The following is a 23366-nucleotide window of genomic DNA, read 5'->3' on the forward strand; positions in this document are numbered from 1 at the left end:
AGACTTGCTTGGATGTTTTCAGGGTAGAATTAATTCCAAGAACATCCTTGATTGGATTTATGGATTGTGCTAATTCCAAAAGCTGAATAATAGAAAAATAATTGAAAATGGAGTCAAGGAAAGCATGAATGCTATTTATTACAGAAAACTTGCACTGAGAGAGGGAATCCGTTCTAAGAGATGACAGAAATTAATCAGTGATTACTATAATTATAAATTCATAAGATTGTAGAGCTAGAATATTTCAGTCATATTCAACTATGTGACTCATTGTAGAGCTAGAATATTTCAGTCATATTCAACTATGTGACTCCATTCTTGATAAAGATATTGTAGTGGTTTGCCATTTCCTTCTCCAGATCACAGAGGGGGAAACTGAGGCAAACAAAATTAAATTATTTGCCCAAGAAGGGCAAATTTGAATTCAGATCTTCCTCACTCCAGGCCAGTGTGCTATTCACCATGCCGACTAGTGGCCCTTGAAAGGGACTTCAGAGGCTACCTAATCTAACTCCCTCGTTTTATAGATGAGGAAACTTAAACTTGAAGGAGATTTTCCCCAAAACATACAGGTAGCAAGTAACAAAGGTATGATTTCAACCCATGTCATCTAATTAAAAGATGTAGCATTTTTTTCCCCTACAATTCTGCTTCTTCTGACTTCCAAGGCATTCTAAAGAATGAACTTGATGGGGAAAACATTGGCTAAGTCTTGTTTGACTCATTTCTTTTAAAATGCAGTGGGATAAACCTACTCTGTGTAATAGTTAAAATTAAATTATGAGGCTGTTAGTAGCTTTAATAACTTTATTACAGCACAGTAGTAATAGTAAAGAGAGGGAAATGTAGGAAAGAAGTAGAGACTTACTTAGCTCACTACTCTATTGGCCACCATGATGGATTGAAGCTCACCAATGACAAGGATTCCTTCAGGTTCCACACTCCAGCCAGAAGACCCCTCGGCAGACTCCTGGGTCTCCCCTTATAAGCAGTTTTCTTCACCCACTGACTATCACATGTCACATCTCAGGAACCAATCATAGTTTCTTAATTTTGCCTGGGCCGCCCAGGAAGGCAGTGCCTGTGGAATCAGCTTCTTGTCTTGTTGGTTCCTTCATTTCTTTTTCCTGAGGTCTTGTCTATACCTGGTTTTACTTAGTGGTAGTTGGCCTCCAGGTCTCTGAGAAATTATGTCAACAAAGTGACACAATGGAGAGAGAAATTCTCAATTCCCTTCCAACATCTGTGAGAAATGGCAAAAATATTTTGGTCTAATCCTGCAATTATTTTTTAAATACTGAAATGGATATGCCTGCTGAAATGATTAAGCAAAACACTACTTAACTGCTTTATAAATCTTTCAGAAAGATCTGCTGGGTTTGGTAGAAGCCATGAGGCCTTTTGTAGTCATGATAAACTATCATGAAGATTTTAGATCAATTGATTAGTGGCCAATCCATAATAGGTTATTAAATATAACCAAAAGCATGTAGGATCCATCTTTAACTTTTTGAGTTTAGTGGCTGGGAACATTCGTCTTTAGGAAGGGAAATCCAGCCTGGATGGAATGTGAACTAGAAACAGTGTGACAGTGCCTAGGAGGATGTTTTCAATTTTTATGACCAGATTTGAGATTTTATAAGCACAGACAGCTTTGGTAAGAAGCTTCATCTATCAATGCACATTAACCCCTTCTCTTCAACTCATAATCTCAGAGCGTTGCCTGGAGCAACTGAGAGCTTAAGTCACCTGCTCAGGGTCACGTAGACAGGAGATGTTGGACTCTGAACTTGAACCCAGATCTTCTTGATTCTGAGACTCCTTCTCAACCCATTTTGCCATACTGTGTTGATGGTGGACAAAGACCTTCTGTCATCTCACTCTGTATCTCTTTTTTCATTCCAGCTCCTTATGTGACCTATCTGAATAAAGACCCGCTGGCTCCGTGTTCTTTGACAGAAGCTCTGGATCACTTCCAAGTGGAGAGTTTGGATGAAATCATTCCGAATGACTTGACAAAGAATGACTTGCCTCCTCAGCATGCCCCCCGGAACATCACTGTGGTGGCTGTGGAAGGATGCCACTCTTTCGTTATTGTAGACTGGGATAAATCCACTCAGGGCGATGTGGTTACAGGTGAGTCGAATGGAACTTGTTTGGCATCTAGACCAGCTCTGTACTCAGTAATAGATTCCAAATGGATGAATGAGGGCAGAAGGACAGAAGGCATGTTTTTAATAGGAATGAAACACCAAAATGGTCTCAGTCCAATAACCCAAGTCAGTTGAGGGTCAGTATAGACTTTTCTTAGGTTTTTTTTTCCTAGAAACAAGAGGTCTTGGGTTCAATTCTAACCTCAGACACTTCCTAGCTATGTGACCCTGGGCAAGCCACCTAAACCCCACTGCCTAGCCCTTACTGCTTTTCTGCCTTAGAACCAATACACAGTACTGATTCTAAGATGGAAGATAAGAGTTTAAAAAAATATATATATATTATAATAAAGGAAGGAAGGAAGCATCATAGGCTAAAATCACTATGGAATTTTAATCAACAATTTCAAATTAAGTACTAACAAGAGTTAACAATTTTGCTGTTGACATTTAAGATTATGGATGTAAAGTTGGAAGGGACCTCCAAAATGACATCTGTGCTAAATCAGAAAAGCCCCTAATAAAGTATAAGAGTATGTGCTATGATTTTGGGGAAAGAGCACTGCTCTGGGTTCAAGTCCCAGCTACGTGACCTCAGAAAATTTACATGAACTGAAGCAGAGTGAAATAAACAGAGCAAAATATACACAATAACTACAGCAATGCCAATGGAAGGAACCACCATGTACAAAATTTCAAAAACGAATGTAACAAAATTGTAAAGATTAAGCTTCACTTGAATGAAGAGACATGAGAACACATTCCCAACTCTCCCTTTCATGGAAATAGGAGGTTCACAGGTGTTACACATTTTATGTGTTTTGGGATTTTTTTTCAATGCATCACTCAGTTATGTTGATTTAATTTCCCCTTTGAAAAATACCATTTGTTAAATGGAATGGGTCTCTTGGAGGAATCAGGAGGATACTGTAGATAACTATGTTGATGTAAGAAATAAGACATCAATGAAAAATTATTAAAAAAAAGAAACAATAAGGATTTGAACTCAAGGAGTCCTCTGACAACAGAGCCTCTATCCACTGTACCATGTAGGCCTCTGATTGTTTCTTTCTTTGTCACAAAAATATGATTTTGGGAGAAAGCCCCCAAACAAACAAAACTCCTGCACCCACCTTTGCCCATCACCTCAGGGCTAGACAGAAGATCTTATCCCATTGGCTTCACTTATTGAAGCTTCAGCATATGATTTGGGTCATTGTGATTAATTGGCATTTTCCTTCTTTCCATTCCTAGGTTACTTGGTTTATAGTGCATCTTATGAAGACTTCATCAGGAACAAGTGGTCTACCCAGACTTCAGGGGTTACTCATTTACCTATTGAGAATCTCAAACCAAACACAAGGTATGACAATTCTGGTTATACAATACAAAAAAATACCAAAAAAAAAAACAACCTAAAGTGATGCTATTTGCACTGTTACAATATTGTCTATACCACTAATGTTGCAAGGATTAGGTAAAGAATCTTTTAAGTTTAAGAGCAATATGCTATACATTTAAATAGAAATCAAAGTTTAATGCTATTATTTTATTTATATTTTTCAAACAGCTTTCTAAATGTGAACTAAATAATTACTATCAACTGAGTTTAATGGGTTAAAAAGGGAGGAATCTGAATTTTTTTAGAATATCTATGAAATTATAGTGAAATTGAATGAAAATAGAAAATGGCTATTTCAATGAATTAATTCCTAAAAGTGAACTCATTGAAGTAGCCATTTTCTATACAGAACAATTGATGTTCAAATTTTGTCTTTTCTCTGATTTATAAGTTCATATTATTATAGATCAAGAGTTAAAAGGAACTTCAGAGGTTATCCATCCAGAATCCTCATTTTACAGATAAGGAAACTGAGGCCAAAGGAGTATAAGGGTCTTGCCCAGCATAATACAGTTGATAAACAGTAGAGCTAGAATTTGAACTCAGGTCTTGTGACTCTAAATTAAGTATACTTTCCACTTTTTTGAAATGCGGACTTTGAAAATGGTGGAATTTCCATTCTGACACTCACAAATTGTCAAGCCATCTTAAGATGAACTGGAGAGAACCATCTTCCTTTGTACTTTTCTGCCAATAGTTGTTCAAATACTTCCTCCACAAAAGAGAAAACTTGTCACTGCAACATGCAGGACAAAACCCAAATCCCATCAGGAAGCTGTCCTCTATGGCAGTGTGGTGAGGAAGACAAATTGAGAGTTAAACTATTTACCAAGTCTATGCCAGGGCCTTTTACTTAGATGTACTCAGTAGGGAATATAAATTACTATATGGGTAGATTATGACAAAAGTATAGGGTAAGGAAGATCATCTGATTTTCCAGGTAGGATTAGGGACCATTTGATATCAATAGTCTAAAGGGAGTAGGAAGGTCAGCAGCATCAGGAGCATAAGAGATACTTATTTGCCAAAGTATTATAAAAAAAAAGTTGATTTTTCAAGTCTCTCTCATACAGTTGATGGTTCTCAAGTGACTCTGATTTTAAAAAAAGATAACTTAGATATCTAAAGCATGCTGAGTCATATGTGCCCTTAAAATAATTTGGACCAAATATGAAATTTGAGCTCTATATAATTATAATGAGAAGTTTAAAAAACCAACCAACCAGAACCTATATATCCAAATAAGCATTATTTTTAAAATCGTTACCTTAGGAAACCATAAATATAATTCAGTTATACTGACTTAATTCAAAATTATTTTAGAGATATTTTCAAAGTATCTTCAGAAAGACATATCTACAGGTACCATTAGTTTTGTATTTAAGTCACTGGGGCAGTCCCCATCATATGTGGGGCTCCTGAAAAGCTAAATTAGGTTCAAGGTATTCTGAATCCAGTCAAAATCTTAGCTCATGAACCCTCAACAATGTTTAGTTTACTAGTCACTCAGAAGACACAATTAGTTCAAGGCAAAGTCATTTAGTGAAATAGCACAGTGTACTGAGGCATAAACTCTACAGAATTTAGGTCTCTCTTTCCCTCAAGGTGGAGCAAAGACCCTAGAGCACTGTGACACACACAGACCCCCTTGAGACTGTCGTCCCACTTTCCCAGAATAGGAAGATAGATATGATGCCTTTAAAATGAAGATAATCTTTATTAAAGCAAGGTTATACACAGACATGTGGAGCTAAATGGCCTATTGCCAAGGAGCACAATTCAAAAGCAAGAGAAGCAATTGAAATAATTTTCTAGAGAAGTTGGAGAAGGGGTGGAAAGGGGATGATCTGGGTAGGGATCTGGGGTAGTATGAATGGAGAGTTCTCAGGAATGGAGAGAGTGACAGATTCCCAGTTATAAAGGGGAACAAAAACTCTTTGATACATATTTTGGGGTTCATTAAGACATTCTTTAATATGACAAATAAGCATGAAGTAAAAGTTCCCAGATTTGAGAATACAAAAAAGGATACAAAAAAACAGCACCAGAAGGTTCCTTATCAAGGTTAAATGTAACAGTAAACAGTACTAAAATAGCTCAAGCCAACATAGATAGCGAGGGGGACCACAGATAGTAGTTGTAGTACCCGGATTTGTTTTTGAGAAGCACAAGGATATTTGGCTATCTCATCCCAGAGACAGTGAGAGCTGGTATGGAATGAACCACCAGCAATATTCTTCTTATAAACCTAGAGAACAGTCTCCCACAAATCCAATTCAATAAACATTACTATGTGGCAGGTACTGTGCTAAGTGCTGGAGATAACAATTAATAAAAAGAAAAACAGTTCCTACCTTCAAAGAGCTTATAATCTAAAGGAGGAAAGAACATGCCAAAGTGGGCAAGGGGAACCATAGGGTACGTGTATGGAGGCATCTTGCTTTGTGGAGTGCCAGGTATGGCAGCAGTTTCAAAGTGGAGTGAGCTGAGTATCTGGTTTCCATCCTCTATAAAAGAAGACTTCTGTTTGGTACTCTGTCCTCCAGATCTCCAAAAAGAAGGAAGCAGAAACTGAGGGAAGTTGTGTTCATTAGGATGTGTTAGACACATGGTGCTGAGTTTGGAGTGATGAACTGGGTGTTATCTCTATTGAAGGTTCTTATTCACTGCCTCTATCTCCACTTCTTTCTGTATCTCTTTCCCTCTTCTTCTTTGTCTCTCTCTGTCTTTGTCTCTCTGCCTGTATTTCTCTTCGTCCTAATCCTTCTACCATAAATGTCACTCTATTGAGTGTGCTCTTCCATTAGAATTGTGGTTGCTCTTGGCCCTTGTTCACTGCAGCTTTAAACTTTCACAATTGATCATCATACAATATTTGTTACTGTATATGATGTTCTCCTGCTTCTGCTCACTTCACTTTGCATCAGTTCAGAAACCATCTTATTCATCATTTCTTATGAATCAATAGTATTTCATTACAACCATATACCATAACTTGTTCATCTACTTCCCAAATGGTAGATATTCAGGCAGTTTCACATTCTTTTCCACTACAAAAAAAACAAAACAAAACTGCTAAAAATATTTTTGTACAGATAGGTCCTTTCCCCTTATCCCTAATCTTTTTGAGATATTGACCCAGTACTGGTATTGCTAGATCAGAGGGTATATATAATTTTATGACCCTTTGAACATGATTCCATTTTGCTCTCCTGAAGGGTTATATCAGTTCATAGTTCTGCCAACAGTATCAGTGTCCACATTTTTCCACATCCCCACCAACATTTATGATTTTCCTTTTTGGTTATATTAGCCAATCTGATAGATGTGAGGTGGTATCTCACAGTAGTTTTAATTCATATTTCTCTAATCAAGACTGATTTGGAACATTTTTTTCATAAGACTATCGATCATTTTAATTTCATCATCTGAGAACTGCTTGTTCATATTCTTTGATCAATTGGGGAATACTTAGTGTTCTCACTAATTTGAGTCAATTCTCTATTTGAGAGATTAGACCTTTTCAGACATTAAACCCTTGCTATAAATTTTTCCCCAAATTTGTTTCCATTCTAAAATTGGTGCATTGATTTTGTTTGTATAGAAACTTTTAAATTTAATATAATCAAAATTATCCATTTCAATTTTGTGATGTTCTCTGTCTTGTTTGGTCATAAATTCTTCCCTTATCCTTAAGTCTGACAGGTGAACTTTTCTGTGTTCTCCTGATTTGTCTATGGCATTACCCTTTATCTCTAGATCAAGTATTCTTTTTGGCTCTATCATGGTGTATGTTGTGAGATATTACATCTATCAACTGTCTTAGCTCCAGTCTGTGCAATGCAGGGTTGCTACAAGAATCCCTTGCATTTGCAAAACTAACTGAAGCAACCCTGACAGTTGGAAAAATGGAATGTTGACCCAGCCAGCCAGGGGTCTCACAGGCAAAAACTGTTGGAGCCTGAGACTATAAATATTCCTCCAGAACCAACTGTAGGGGCTTTTTGGCTTTTGGGCTTTGCCTGATTTCCCTTAACCTCTCCCTTGACATCCTGCTATCCCTGGATTTCCACATTGGGCCCTGGGAGGAGGGTATTTTTGGTGGGTGGAGATCATGGGAACTGGCTTCTATAGGCAGGCAGGGACAATCTTAAACCAAGCCATCACCTCATCTAGTAATCTGCTAAACCTTATTACATTAGGGCAGTCAATTCATCCCTGGCTGAGGGGCCGGTTCCCTCAGCCTGATTCCCCTCTTCTGTGACCCTCCCCCAGCACCAGCTTCTCCCTTAGCAGCAGTTACCAGACCTTAACCCCTATTCCCTCAGCTTACCCTTGGCTTTAATAAAACCCCTTTGGCTTTTATACAAAGAGCTTCTGGTGATTCATTGTGGCAACTACTAGGGCAAAGGCTGAAGAGGAAAAGAATAACTTTCCTTTATTTCTTGAGGGCTAAGCCAGGCAACCACCTTGGGCAGGAAGTGAACCAGCTTTCACTTCCTATAGGCTGGGAATTGGTCTCCAGAAGGGAGGGGCTTTTTACTCCTCCCCTCAAGAGAGGTTAGAGATAGCAGGGAGGCTGATTTAAAACATTTCAGCCAGGCTCACCCAATCTCTGGCTGACCTAAATTATCTTGTACTAAAGAGATAACCTCCCTGCTTGAAGACCCAGCTGATATCACCCAGAGCTCTCAAATACAAGCCTCTTCATTAGACACATGTCATATTCTATTGTCCATTACATCTGCTAGAATATATTGAATAGAAAAATCTTTCTTTGATTAGGGTGAATAATAGTCCTTTAGTCACTGGACAGAAGCTATGAACCATCACATCTAGCAAACAAAATCCAAACAGAGGGCCTCCAGGATAAATAAATCTCTCTCTTTTTTTAAAACTTTTGGGTCTAAGTCTGAGATCTGAGTACTTTACTGCTAATAGCTTTCTGACTTTGGGTTAGAAATCCCCATAGCTCCTCTCTGGCTTTATACACAAATGATTTTGAGTCAAAACAAAAGGGAAGAAAAAGAGGCAATATCACTAACTTGATCCACTTGGCCCTTATTCCAACCTTTATTATGTAGACATGCCAATAACAAAATTCATTTCTTTGATGCTAAAAACAGTTCATTATCTCCCTACATTATTTTTCAATAACACCTCCTTTTGAACCTTGAATGGTAGCACATATTTTGTTCTAAATTATTTTTGTTTTTTCCTAAAAAAAATATGACCTCAAAAGATGAAGAGATATCACCATTTAGGATACTAAAAAGAATACACTATAGGTTCATACTAGGAAGATGAAACATTAACATTGCTTTTTATTGCAGTAAAGAGGCAGAGAATAAGAGGTTAGAAACTTTATGAAATATTTGCTTTATTTGATAGAAGAAAGGCATATTGTTTTAAAAATAGAAATAACACTTCTGTATCATTCCACATTGCATTTCATCTTGATGTCTTAAATTTATGTTGCCATGTTGGGCAAAATCAGAAATGAAATATATAGTTGCTTAATTTGTAACTGGAATATGTGAGCTTTGTGGTAGGCTAGAAACACCATGTGTAAGGGAAGGATTAATCGTAAGTAATAACTAGGTTTCAATGGTAAAACACAATATTAAAAAAGAAGTCTGAGTGGTTTAATTTAGAATATTAGTCATCTCTTTTCATATATCCTTAGTTATATAGCATCAGTCCCCTTCTACTGGAGCTAAGTGATTGTTATTAACTTGGCTTTTGCTCTGGATTTTAAAGTCATTTCTTTAAAATTCCACATCTAATATCTGCTTTGTAAAGAAACTATTCAGCTAAGAGCCTCCTTGTGTACTTGTGTGGGTTTCTTATTTAAAACAATTTTTTAAAGTAGTAGGTTAAAATGGACTGTTATCATTTGTGTATGCCAAATCCACAGCTCAAACTGCATATTTTTGCCTTAAATAACTCCATAACCATTGAACAAAAGTATGCATAATTTGGAAAATGCAAACTGCTGGGTGAGCTGAGCCTAGGAAACTCATGTGTTCTCAATTGTACGTGTGTATGTTTCCCCTTAAATTAAAAAAAATTCTTAAATGAGATGTGAATGACTTTATTGAGAGTTTTGAAAGGAAAACAATTGCACTGTTAAGCAGGCTTTTCTTTTCTCTCTAACTGTATCAAAATTAAGAAATCTCTGAAGTGCATGAGTAGGGACAGATAAAGTGGTCTTCAGCTAAACAGAATTATGACTTGTCACAGAACTGTTTCTGTTATCCAAACACATGTAATCTGGCTTTCTTTTAATTTACCAGTTTTAAATTTGATTTTTGGCTTATCTTAGAGTTAATTGAGACAGCTGGGTGGCTTGGTGTATGATAGATTGCTGGGTCTGGAGTCAGGAAGACTCATCTTCCCAAGTTCAAATCTGGCTTTAGACATTTGCTAGCTATGGGACCAAGTCACTTAACTGTTTGACTCAGTTTCCACCTGTGTAAAATGGGCTGGAGAAAGAAAATACATTACAAAGATACATTCCAGTATCTTTGCCAAGAAAAACTCAAATGGGGCATGTAGAATATGACTGAAATGACTAAACAATAATAACAAAAAGAGTTAAAAGTATGGACTTAGATCAGCTTTCAAATTAAGCAAGATGAATAGTATATACCAACTTGATGGTAATTCTATTGAAGCAAATAAGACTGTAATTCCTGTGGTGGTTTACAAGATAACAGTTTAGTTAGAAGGCAAATAAGGCCACTTTACGTACTTCTGAAATACAGCAAGGCCTCTAGAGGAGTCACTCTGGTAATGTCCAGAAACAGGCTATCCCATAAGCTTTTCAGCATGATTAAGGCTTGTGTCTCACAGGTATCTCTAACTTTTCTGCCATCTGGGGCTCAACTCTCTCCCAATTTCTCTAGAAATGGTGGCTAGTGACTAGGGTCTAGAATGCTAACAGAGTGAAAAAAATAGAAACTGAAGGACAGAGGTAAAGTGGGTTATTGTTCTTGTGTGATATTTCTAGTTTTGTTGTTGTTTTAATTTGAGAGGCAGCCTAGAGGCTGACCTTGGAATCGAGAAAATCTGAATTGAAGTCTTTACTCTAACTTTTGTTACAAGTGACCATGGGAAGCCATTAACCTTTTAGTACCCCAAGCAACTCTTTTAGAATAGAAGATCTGCATGAGTTGTTGATTCACATGTGAAGGGAGTTTTCTGCAGGGCAAATTCCCCTACACCAAATTATAGCTCTTGACCAAAAAAAAAAAAGTCTTAGAATTTTTCAATGTTATATTTTATTACATGAAAGAGTAAAAATTAAGATGTTTTGAGCCTGCCAATCCTCTTGGCTGACCAACCTCTTTCCCAATGAGGTGACTCAAATAGCTAACTTACTCACTTGCTCTAAGGTCCAACTCAGAATTTGATCTCAAAGCTATGCTGATTTCTCCAGGCCATTTCCACCTCCTGTCTTGGGATTGTTTCTCCTTCTTTCAGGTTCCAGAAGCTTAGGCCATGTCACAGGGAAATTTAGACCAGCCACTCTCAGATTTTCAAGCCAGCCATCTTTCCAGTGGCCTTCAAAAAAATTGTTATAATATTAGTTCCAGTTAGAAAGCCAACTTTTGTGATTTTCTCACCCTTAGTCCTGCTTACAGAAGGGTCATGTGAGTTGAATCATTACTGAGTTGAAACTCTGCTTTTCATCTGAACTTAATGGCAGAAATTGAGGTATGATTCAAATAATGTATAATAATTTTTATGAAAAGAAAATTTAAATGGCCTATAATGATGATAGAATGAGTTTTTTAAAAAATTAAATTTATTTTCATTGATGGCTAGACTGAGTTATAAAGCAACTATAACTTTCTTTTTATTTAGTCACAGTACTTATGTATCATAAAACACAAAGAAATTCCTGACTTGTATTAAGGAAAATTTACAGAGAAGTGAGTGACCAATTTGCACATTTATTTTAATTCATTAACATTTATCTGGCATCCACTCTATGCCAGAAAATGTTCTGGGCACATTTAATTTAAAAAAATAATCCTCATTGCATGCCATCTTAGAATCAATTCTAAGTATTGGTTCCAAGGCAGGAGAGGTAAAGGCAGTTGGGGTTAAGTTACTTGCCCAGGGGCACTCAGCTAGGAAATATTTGAGGTCAAATTTGAAGATAGGTCCTCTCATCTCAAGGACTGTCTATCTACTGAGCCACTTAGCTGCACCTAGGAGCATTTCATTTTAGCTGGGTAAAAGAGCCCATCCAAATGCTATCTGTCTCTCAAAAAGAACTGAGAAGGAGATAAAACTAATAAGTATTGCTTGCTTTGGCCCTCGGGACGTACAATTTCTACAGTGGTATTTCCTTGAAAATTGGCCATAACGTGTAATTCTCAAAGAAATAGAAAGGAAAATGGATGAGTTGTATGAAGGGGTGGGAGTGGAGTAGGATTTACCTCCCTCAGTATTTCTGAGAATTAAGGCTGAAACAAATTGATAGAAATTATTCTTTTTATGCTTAGTCTCTGATTTTAGACTTGGCCACTTATGAAAACATTAAATGAGGAAGTAAATGTAAATCAGATTATACTTGGATTTTGTATGCCTGTTAAGTTTCTACAACCAAATTAGCCTCTTTTCTTAGTTCTTTTGAAGAAGTCACAGAAAGTTAAGAGAGTATTTTTTTACCCTACTTTCTAGACACCCGTGAAAGGCGTTTAATTTAAGACAAGATTGCCAAACAAGGAGCACAAGAGTTTCTCTTATTTTTTGACCCCTTTAATACATATCGCCCCTGAGGAAAGATGCTTATTTGACCAGTCACATAGAATTGTCAAATCCTAGCACTAAGGAACTTTAGCAATAAGCTACCTCAACCTTCTTCTATTAAAATTGCCTGAAGTCCAGGGAAAAGTGACACACCATTTAGTTAATGGACTAATTGGGATCGGACACAGGTTACTAGACTTCCAGGCTACTGCCAATATTCCAATCAATGCCTTTCAAGTATTCCGTGCTTTCTCCATTTTCTTCTTGACATGATCAGAGAAATTAACATTTTTTACTCTTTCAGTAAAATATTCCAGTGCCTAGAACACAATGCATGTGAGGGTACAATTGAGAAGATTATTTATTTTACATTTTACGATTATATCTGTCTTCATACTTTCTGCTCTTTGTGGCACATGGGTATTTATTTTTTAATAAGCCAAATGTTGCACTTATTGTTTCATTGCTTCTCACCTCTTTGTGACCCTATTTGGGGTTTTCTTGGCAAAGATACTAGAATGGTTTGCCATTTCCTTCTCTAGCTCATTTTACAGATGGGGAAACTGAAGTAAACAGGGTTAAGTGACTTGCCCAGGGTCACATAGCTAATAGGTATCTAAGACCAGGTTCAAACTCAGGAAAATGAGTCTTCCTGGCTGCAAACCTGCTATTCTATCCACTGAGTTGCCTTAAATGTTATAGTAAAGGCTGAAATTCTGTTGAAAGAGGAAACAATTTTCTTCTTTTTCAAAATATTATTTTTATCATCATGCAAAATATACTTCCACATTGGTCCTGTAAGAACAAACCCATACATAACCAAACCCCCAAAATAAAACCGTAAATACATTGATGTGAAAGATGACTCTAAACAGTTCTTTCTCTGGAGGCGGATAGCATTCCCAGTCATTAGTCTTTCAGGATTGATCCAGATCCAGATCCATTGCTGAGAGTAGCCAAGTTTTAAATTAAATTAAAAAAAGAAGAAAATTGTTTCCTCTTTCAACCCAATAAACATTTATAAAATGCCTGTTATATTCAAATAAGAGTGCTATTTGCCAAGTTTTCACAGATAATCATCATCCAATATTGCTGTTTTACTGTGCTGTTCTCCAGTTCTGCTTATTTTGCTCTGTATTAGTTCCTGCAGACATTTCCAGCTTTTCATGAAATCTTCCTTATCGTTTCTTATAGCACAATTGTATTCCATCACCATCATATGCCACAATTCATTCAGCCATTCCCCAATTGATGGGTATCCCCTCAATTTCCAATTTTTTGCCACCACAAAAAGAGCTACTATAAATATTTTTGTACGAATAGGTCCTTTCCCCATTTTTATTATCTCTTTTGGATACAGACAGGGCACAATTTTTAAATGATGGGGTTCAGAGAAGAAAGAGGAACACACAAATGCCTGGTTCATCATAGAGTTTCATCTTGGGTCTTCTTTTTCTACATCTTTAATCATTTTGTATCTCTCCACTAACTCTAAAGTTCCTCACATCTTTCTTTAGCTATGGAACTCACCCACTATTAAGTTCATGTCAGGATTTGCTCATGGAAGGGTTGTAGTTAAGAATTTTGATTTGAGAAAGCCAACTCCAATTAGAAAATATATTTCTTAAATAATTCATACAATACCTGGCTCTGGAAATAATGTGTTCTCTCCAAATAATCTTAGAATTTTAGAGTTGGAAGGGATCTTAATATGTTTGTTTTTTTTCTACCCTGATTTCTTTTAGGTATAGTATCTTTGTTCATTAACAATTTTGGCATTTATAATAATTAGTCACATTTATGTTGGAGTATGCTTTGGCTGAATTACTTTTCAAAGTTATTTGAAAATAGTTTTGAGAGAATCACAAGAATATCCTTAATATGTATCATTGGCAAGTAACACATAAGTATTTGGTGTATTTAGATTATGAGTACTGCTCAGCACATTTAATAAAATGAATTTCTTTATATTTTAGATATTATTTTAAAGTTCAAGCAAAAAATCCCTATGGTTATGGGCCTATCAGTCCTTCAGTCTCTTTTGTTACAGAATCAGGTAAGTATTATCATATATTTAGGATTTTCCTTTCTGTTTTTAAAAATAATTTGTATTTATATAATGTTTTTTAAATCACCTGCACACTGTTCTCTTTTTCTCTTCGTTCCTCCACTATAGCCAAACTTGATTTTAAAAAAAAGAGAGAAAGGGAAAGGGAAGCTTTACTAAAAAAAAATTTAACATTTTTTTAATGTTCTACTCTAGTCTTACACTTCTGTAAAGAAAAGAAAGAAATGGCTTCTCATATCTTTTATTTTGAATCAAGTTTGATCATTTCATAGTGTTCTATTTCTATTATTTTGTTATTTCTCTATTTATGTTGTTGTAATTTTGTAAATTATCTTCTTGGTCTTGCTTACTAATTCACTTTGCATGAGTTCATATAAACCTTCCTATATTTTTCTGTATTCATCATATTAATTTTTTCTTACAGCAGTCATATTCCATTGCATTTATGTACCACAGTTTGATTAACAATATCCCCAATTAATGGGCATAATTAAATCAGAAAAAATCAGTACTTTTTATAGAAAAAAATCTCTAATAATAAGTGTGGTTAAGTGAGAAACAAAAAAAAACCAAAAAAGATCATAGCCTTAGCAAAACCACTTCTGATTTTTTCTCTTAAAAAAAGTTTGTTTTTTCACTGTACTAATGGTATTAGAGAAAGTTTCCATATCAATTGCCTAAGATATGAAAAGGTTAAATTCCATAGAGGAGAAATTTATTTTACAACAGCATGGGAATAAGTTTGAAAGGATCTGTGAAAGATTTAGCTACAAAGTTTAAAAATTTGTTTCTAATTCTGAACAGCTGAAGAGTATAAAAGTAATTTGGTCTAAGAGGCACCCAATACACAATTGTTTACTCAAAAGTGAATTTTATCTTCTTTACAAAAACAAAACAAAAATATAACAACTCACTAGAATTTTCCTGGATTTACTTAACATTAATAGTATAATTAAGATATTATTTAAGCTGAAAATGTGCAAAATGAACTAATTTCTTCCAACTGGCTCATGTTACATGGAGTAGCATCCTTAACCTTTGCAGATATTGACATAGTGGATAACCATGTGCTGATCATCCTGTTCAGAGACACAATACAGGATAGATCATGCATGGCTCTAGCCCAGTAAGTCAATTCTTACTTTCTTTTCTTAACAAATGTTCTTCATTCTTCAGCAAGATGGATTTCTAAGGCAGCTGTAGTACTCTACCACACATGTGGCTGCGTGACACACACAAACAAAAGAATGTTGAACAACTAAATCTCTAGCAAAAATAGTACCTCCATCAGAGGGATTTGTGTAATTAGCTCACTACATAATTGTAGACTCATCTCAGAAGATTTGTCACTGGAAGATAATTTCTCAAATGCAATGAAATAAAAATGAACTAAATCAAAATTGGAATGGTGAGAAAGAAAGAAACTTGGCCTCAGAAATGTTTTCACATGCTTCATTTTAACATTTTTTTAGAGAAATTATGTCCATTTGTAAATAGAGAAGATTAAGAGATGTTCTTCATCAAAATTCTCCTTAGAAAGTTGGCAACTTAACCGAGGGTGAAACCTCTGCTTATAAAATGGAGATTTGGCCTTTGTTAGGTTAACTGAACTAAGGTCACCTCAAAAACCAGGCAATTGAAGATTAACAATCTGCTAGGACACAGAAGTCTAAAAATGCACTTTGGTGTTAGAGTAGCAGAACAAATGTCGAGTACAGGCCCTCAAAGTAAGACTTGGAAAGAGAGCCTCCTCAGAAACACCCTCCCACAAATCTTTTTCCTTTTCTTGACTTCAGTGCACTATATCAGCTTTTGTGGTGGTAGTTATACCATCACCCCAGTCTCACGGGTCTGAATTATCTAATTGGACTATCTATATAAATCAGATGAACAATTCCTGTTATCTTACTGAAACAAATAAGCACTGATTTACAGTGATCTAAAATTAGGAACATTACTACATCATATTATCCTGATATATTGCCCAATTTAAGGTTCTCTCAATTAGTAAGTTTATGACATCTTAATTTTAGGAAATATGTATACCTACATATGTGTATGTGATCAATCTTGGCATCAGGTATGGAATCATATTCATTTTAACTTTTTAAAAACCGTTTGAAAGTATTTTTTTGGAATAACACAAGAAACCAGAATATTGATGATTTCTGGTGCTTGAATGCATAAAGGCAAATGCGTGGTGAGGTTATTTTCAAACAGCTCAAACAACCTTCAGAATTTTCTGCTTCTACTCCAAATCAGAAGTTAGCTGCCAGAGGAGGTATGGATAGGTAGTGCTGGAATTATGTAGAGAAGTAAAAAAGACAATGAGAAAGAAGATTCTCATAAAAAATATTTTAAGAAAATCTCAATTTTAAGGAATTTAAAACAAACATTAATTGAAGGATGTCAAAATACAGTAGGTGCTTTAGGCTCACAATATTAGAAATAAATCAGAATATTTCCTTTTGTTCAGGTTTGCAATAATGAATATTTCAGTAAACAACGGAGTTTCTTGATTATTAGCAAGGTTGAGAATTTTTAAAAGAACACTATTCTCAGTGAAATTATATGAATATAAGTACTATGGAAAACCTTTGAAATCTGCCAAATAATCTGTATTCCTTTTCTACTCTTCTATGGCATTTATATTCTATGACTTAGTCTAAATGCAATACAACATAGCTTGTGGGATAGCAAATGTATTCTGTCATGTGGACCATAAGTAGATAACGTAAGAGAAGTCAATAAATTGTTTCTTTCTTTTTTCCTTTCTTATAGACAATCCATTGCTGGTTGTAAGACCTCCAGGTAAGTTTGTATTCCATGATAGCTGTTTCAAAGATGTGTCTTTAATTAAATTGAATCTGGAAATTATTAGCTCTATTCTTATATCAAAATCAAATGTGAGACTAAATAGGACAATGTTAGATTTCCATCCAATATGTTCTAGATATTCCAGTAGTTTAATTTCGCCCTACCTTCTCAAGTAGATACGTGAAATGATATAGAATTTCCCTGTACTGGGAGCCACTGGAGAAAGTAGACCCAGCCGTCTCAAGATCTTCATCTGATTATATTAAGCTTTTTGTATTCAACATGTCAATTCCAAGAGCATTTTCTGGAATAAGGTTTAAGCTTTGACCAGATGATGCCACTTTTTACTTTCATTTCAAATAAACCAATGAGCTCATGTGGCCAGAAGCTGAAATCAGTTTTTTTAGTCAGCCCCTGAGCTGGGTCATCAGGCAATCTTCCTGACCCTCAAAATATTAGCCCCTCCCTTGATATAGTTTATATCAATAATATAAATCTCTATTGTTTAATTTTTTTTAGGTCTAAAATATTGTTAAGTTCCCTGGGGTCCATTGTTAACATACATATACTTAAAGCTAGGAGATATTGCCACTTATCATCAAGGAACAATATATTGAGAAATAGACCCCTGGGTTGAAAGCAGGTGAACCACTAGGCTAAATCGAATATGATGAAAATTAACAGGGATACACTTGGGTTAAAAAAATCAACTTTAGAAATACAAGATGGAGACTGAACAGCAACTTAACTGAAAAAAGATAGGAGAATTTTAGTGTATTGCATCATCAGTATGGGAAGGGGCAGCCCAAAACCCCGCCAACCTAACATAATAGGCTACATTGAGACAATAATAATGATTTCTCTTTGGTTTTAAAACTCTCACCTTCCATCTTAGAATCAATACTCTGTATTGGTTCTAAGCCAGAAGTGCAGGAAGAACTAGGCAATGGGGGTTAAGTGACTTGCCCAGGGTCACACAGCTAGGAAGTATCTGAGGCTAGATTTAATTTTGCAATATTCCATCTGGTCAGACTTCAGTATTGTATACAATTTTCAGTGCCATGTTTAAATAAAGCCATTGGTAATAATTACAATAATTAAATAATAACTAGCATTTCTATAGATAGTGCTTAGAAAGTGTCATACAATATGCAAAGTGTCTTAACAGATATTGTCACATTGATCCATAAAACACTCCTAAGAGGTAGATATTATTATCTTTATTGTATAGTTGAGGAAATGGAGACAAACAGGCATTTAGTGACCTGCCCAGAGTCACATAGCTAGCAGGTATCAGAGGCTGGATTTGAACTCTCAGAAGTATTCCTAACTCTAAGCCCAGTGCTTTAGGGCTCTACTGTATTACCTACCTCGCCCAGTTAATAAGGTGGGTAGTGAGTGTCCAGAGGAGGTAAGCATATTATATACAAATTAGATGAAGAAGCTAGAATTAATTTAGTCTGGTGATGAGAAGATTTAGGAAGCATGATGGCTGCCTTTAAAGATTTGAAGGATAGACATGTTGAAAAAAGACGACTTGTTCTGCTTGACCTCAAAGGGCCAGCAGTGTGCAATGTGAGATAAACTTCAGCTTGATGTAAAGAAATACATCCTTGAAATTGTTGGAAAGTAGAAAGGGCTACCTAAAGCCTAACTTCCTAACTGCCTAATTTCCTAAAGTCTTGGAATCCCCAGGAAGTCTTTAAGAGGCTGAATGACTCTTAGAGACTGAATGACTAGAGTCTGGTATGATGCAGAGAAGATTCTTGTTCACTAGACTAGACTAGCTGACCTCTAGGGTCTCTTCCAACTAGATTTTCCAAAGGATTTTATAACAAGAGCATTAGGACAGCATCATAATTTTACCCAAAGCTCTGCTTCCATCATAGTCATGCTCCAAAGACTCTGGAAGAGAACAAAATCTTTTGGTAAATGTCCAACCAAACTAGAAGGATTTTGAGTCTAATCACTAACGTACTGTGTATTCATCCTCCAAGGACTATATTACCATTCCATAAGATTATTACTATGATCTTGACCACCAGGTGATGGATTTATTTAGCCACTCCAAGTCATAAAAACCAATTACTGAGATGTGGAAGGGTTGTAATCTCTTCTGGCTGAAGAACACCAATAGAATACCAGATCTTTTGAAGAAGTATTTAAGTGACTCCATATGGGTCTTTCAATAAGTAAAATAAGTACTTTTTTAAAGGAAGCCTGTTGGTTAATCCTCATTTTCTTACTAATTTATGTCCTGGTCAATTCACAGTAAAAGGAAGGAGGCATGATGGAGAGAAAAGAATGCTAGTTTTGGAATCAAGTTGGAATCATAGCACTCACAAGTACTATGTATGTGACCTTGAGCAAGTCACTTATTTCTTGTGAGTTCTCCTTTTCTTCATTTGTAAAATGAAAGTTTAGAATGGCTGACTTTCTGAGGTTCCATCTAGCTCTAATTCTATAATTCAATGTCACCTAAATCAATAGTAGAAATTTCAATTGCAAATTCATAACTATCAGTTGAAAAAAGTTTGAGAATTTTTAAATGCAAGAAATAATTTATAACCATCACTACAAGACAACATACTGCAATTTCCCAAGGAATTATAAACATTTTGCACTGTTGATCATCTTCTTTTTTAAGCTAAGTATTCCTTTAATGACAAATAATTTAATAGGTATACAATTTGAGGGAACTTTTTCCAGACAACATAAAAAGGGAATGGGTTTTCTTTTTGTTAAACAAAAATGGAAGAATCAAATAAAACTTTTTGTAGACCACCTATGTTTTGGAATGCTAAGACTGAGTGCCTTTTGTCACCTTTTGTGTTATCAAGGTGGGGAGCCCATCTGGATCCCATTTGCTTTCAAAAGGGATCCCAGCTACACAGACTGCCATGGGAGACAGTATGTGAAGCGAACATGGTACCGAAAGTTTGTGGGAGTTGTTCTTTGTAATTCACTGAGGTACAAGATTTACCTCAGTGATAACCTGAAAGGTAAGGTCTCTGGGATGAATTTGCTGTTGATTGACACCTAATGCAATCATTTGGATTAAAAGATGTGCCGACTCACCATTTTCAATGTTATCCAATGGTACTATGGTCCTGACTTAAGTACAGGGCAGATGAGCATGTGCTGCATGTTAGGAGTGTACCATATTGAGGAAAATTCTCTTCCCCTCTCCCACTGTCAGATTAGATCAGAAGATAAGAGTTTGGACCCAAACTCACTAGCTTTACTGCTAACCAATTTCAAAAACTTTGTACAAAAGTCCATTTTCTCTGTTGTTAATAATAATAATACCTTATAACTATGGACTAATTTATATTTTTAAAACATTTTCATAATAGACTATTTGTCTACCACCACTTCTCCCTGACTTTATTGTATTGTATTGTATTGATTTTGTTGTATAGTCAAAAAAAAAGCACTAGGTTTGGGGGCCAAAGACATGTGAGCTCAAATATTTGCCCCATCACTTTTTCCTTGCATGATCCTGGCAAATCAGTTGACTTCTCTGAGTCTTAGCTTGCTCACCTGTAAAATGAGAGGAATAGATGCATTGGCCTCTAAGGGCCCCTCCAGTTTTGATTATCGGTCATCCTTTTCATAAGCTACCAATGCTTATAGTGAAGCAATATGGCTGTGTACTTACGGAATGTTATGGTCCTTTCAGATACCTTCTATAGCATTGGAGATAGCTGGGGGAGAGGTGAGGACCATTGCCAGTTTGTAGATTCTCACCTGGATGGAAGAACTGGTCCTCAGTCATATGTAGAAGCCCTGCCTACTGTTCAAGGTAAGATGAGTAACAACCACGTTTGTGCTTCAAAATGGTCCATGAGTGACTCTTTGCCAATAAACAAAGAGGCACTGGAGTAGAATTGAGCAATAGAAGGAATAGAAGGAAGGCGTGGAATAAATAGGCACGTGTGGAATTTTTTTATGACTGTGCTCTTGGAGTTGTTGATTCAAATAGATGCAATGCAGTAGCCTTTCAGGAATGTTGGTCCTCTTCAGTTAAACAGGGAGCATCTCAACACCTTATCCAAATTCAAATCATGGCCAAACTGAGGGTTTGCTATATGGACAACATTGCTACATTTTATACAGTATATAAACATAAAATATAGTCCCTGACCCCAAAAAGCTTTCAGTCTATCTCAAGAGAGAAGACAAAAATACAAGGAAAGTCAAATATCAATCAAGATTTTAAATGACAGTTCAAGACAATAAAGGAAAAGATGTCACCCATCGAGACAAGACTTGCAGATAGTAGCTGCTATTTGAATTTAGAGGAAGGAGAGCCCTTTGTGCTGTCATTGTCAGGAAAGGGTATAGAGAGGAGGTAGGCTTTGGGATGAATCACTAAAGGGTTGATAGTATTTGACTAGGCAGAAAGAAGTAGAGAAGACACTGCTTTTAGAAAGACAGGAACAAAAGTACGTGAGTGATCAAATTGTTATATCTCAAGGCTATAAAGAGTTGAAGGAATGTATAAGGCTATTAGAGATTTTAAATTGTATTATTTCATAAAAGTGGGGCATCTAGGTAGTCCAGTGGATAGAATACTGGTCCTGGAGTCACTGGCCTCAGACACCCACAAGTTGTGTGACTCTGATCAAGTCATCTAATCTTGTTTGCCTCGGTTCCCTCATCTGTAAAATAAGCTAGTGAAGGAAATGACAAACTCCTCCAATATATTTGCCAAGAAAACCTTTAATGGGGTCACTAAGAGTTAGACACAACAGAAAAACAAATGAACAATAACTTCATTCAGTTTTATATGATTGCACATGTTAAATCTTTATCAGATTGCTTACTGTCTCAGGGAGAGGGAATGGTGGGATAGAGTGGGAAGGAGAGAGAATTTAGAATTCAAATTCTTTTAAAAAGTGAATGTTAAAAATTGTTTTTATATGTGATTGGTGTGAATGAAATATTATTTTAAAAAATCAAATTCATTCATGAGGGAAAGAAAAGAGGTTCATTAAACACATATGAATTCTGAGTCCTTTCTTAAATGGAGAAGGGATTGCTGGACATAGTGATCGTTGAGTACCAAATAGGCACCAATCACAGTCCTTCTCAAAGAAGATTGCTTTGCCTTTCTTTTTTCCCTCAAAAACAAAAACAAATGTTGTTTCCTCTTTTCATCTTCGTGCTTTCTCTTCTTTCATCTTACCTGCCTCCTTTTCTTAATCCTCCCAGGTTATCATCGCCAATATCGTCAGGAGCCCGTAGAATTTGGCCGAATTGGTTTTGGAACACCCTACTATTATGTGGGATGGTATGAGTGTGGTGTCTCCATTCCAGGAAAATGGTAACCCAGTCACCAGTGAAAGTCTAGGCCACACCTCTCAGACCTGTCAAACTACTTTTACAAGGAGACTATGAGATCTTTGGAAGAAACTAAAGACAACAGTTGAGAACTTCCTAAGTCCAGGTGCTCAGAAGACCAAAAATCAAAAGACCTATGCACATCTCACATCTTAAATCTGGGAGTCGGCTTCAGTAACTTGACCTGGGACCAAAACAGGATTTGCGTTTGATATTCAAATTCCACTTTGCTTCTCTGTTTTATGTGTGTATGTTTGTTTTTTAAAATCAACACAACCCCAAAGAAATAATAAATAAGCAACTGAAATGGATCGCACTTTTCCTCAATGAGACTTTCAAGCTTTACTAAGCACAAAATTTGGACATTTCACGTATCTCAAAGGCATGACCTAAGCATGCTGTGCTTGCTTAATGGAATGCTAAATAACTTTCCATTGTTATTAATGGAATACTCTATAACTGGCAGGGTTTTAAGCTTCAGAGTTTTATTTTATAGTTTGTTTGTTTTTTCCTATGCAGCAATGCTGAGCTACTAAAAAACCCACTCAATATATAGACTACATAAGCCATGCTCTATGAGTTTGCCCACTGCTGGACTAATACCCCAAATCACATTGTAAATTCACAAGGTATATATGTGTATGTAATATATATGCATATATATATATATAATGTCTGCAAGAATATTACTTAGAATTGCTAAATTTTTTCATGTCTTCTAGATAAATGTTTCTCAATTGTCATGTAAAAGGTGCTGTTTATTATTAACAGGTCTTTTAAAAAATGTTTCCCTGGAATACGTACTATGCATAATATA

The 23366-nt window shown here is 35.9% G+C and overlaps 1 protein-coding gene across 1 annotated transcript in view; it reads left to right on the top strand.

Moving 5' to 3' along the window:
- The window catches only part of FNDC1 (fibronectin type III domain containing 1), a 113482-nt gene extending 90678 nt beyond the window's left edge, over positions 1–22804 (top strand). The window contains exons 17-23 of the mRNA XM_044675750.1: positions 1906–2136; positions 3408–3516; positions 14295–14374; positions 17168–17197; positions 20044–20205; positions 20886–21008; positions 22421–22804. Coding sequence (XP_044531685.1) covers positions 1906–2136; positions 3408–3516; positions 14295–14374; positions 17168–17197; positions 20044–20205; positions 20886–21008; positions 22421–22536 — 851 coding nt within the window. The 3' untranslated portion in view covers positions 22537–22804. The remainder of the gene's footprint in view (positions 1–1905; positions 2137–3407; positions 3517–14294; positions 14375–17167; positions 17198–20043; positions 20206–20885; positions 21009–22420) is intronic.
- The last annotated feature ends 562 nt before the right edge of the window (positions 22805–23366 follow it).

The sequence above is a fragment of the Gracilinanus agilis genome, chromosome 4, assembly GCF_016433145.1.
Source record: "Gracilinanus agilis isolate LMUSP501 chromosome 4, AgileGrace, whole genome shotgun sequence".
Taxonomy (NCBI): Eukaryota; Metazoa; Chordata; class Mammalia; order Didelphimorphia; family Didelphidae; genus Gracilinanus; species Gracilinanus agilis.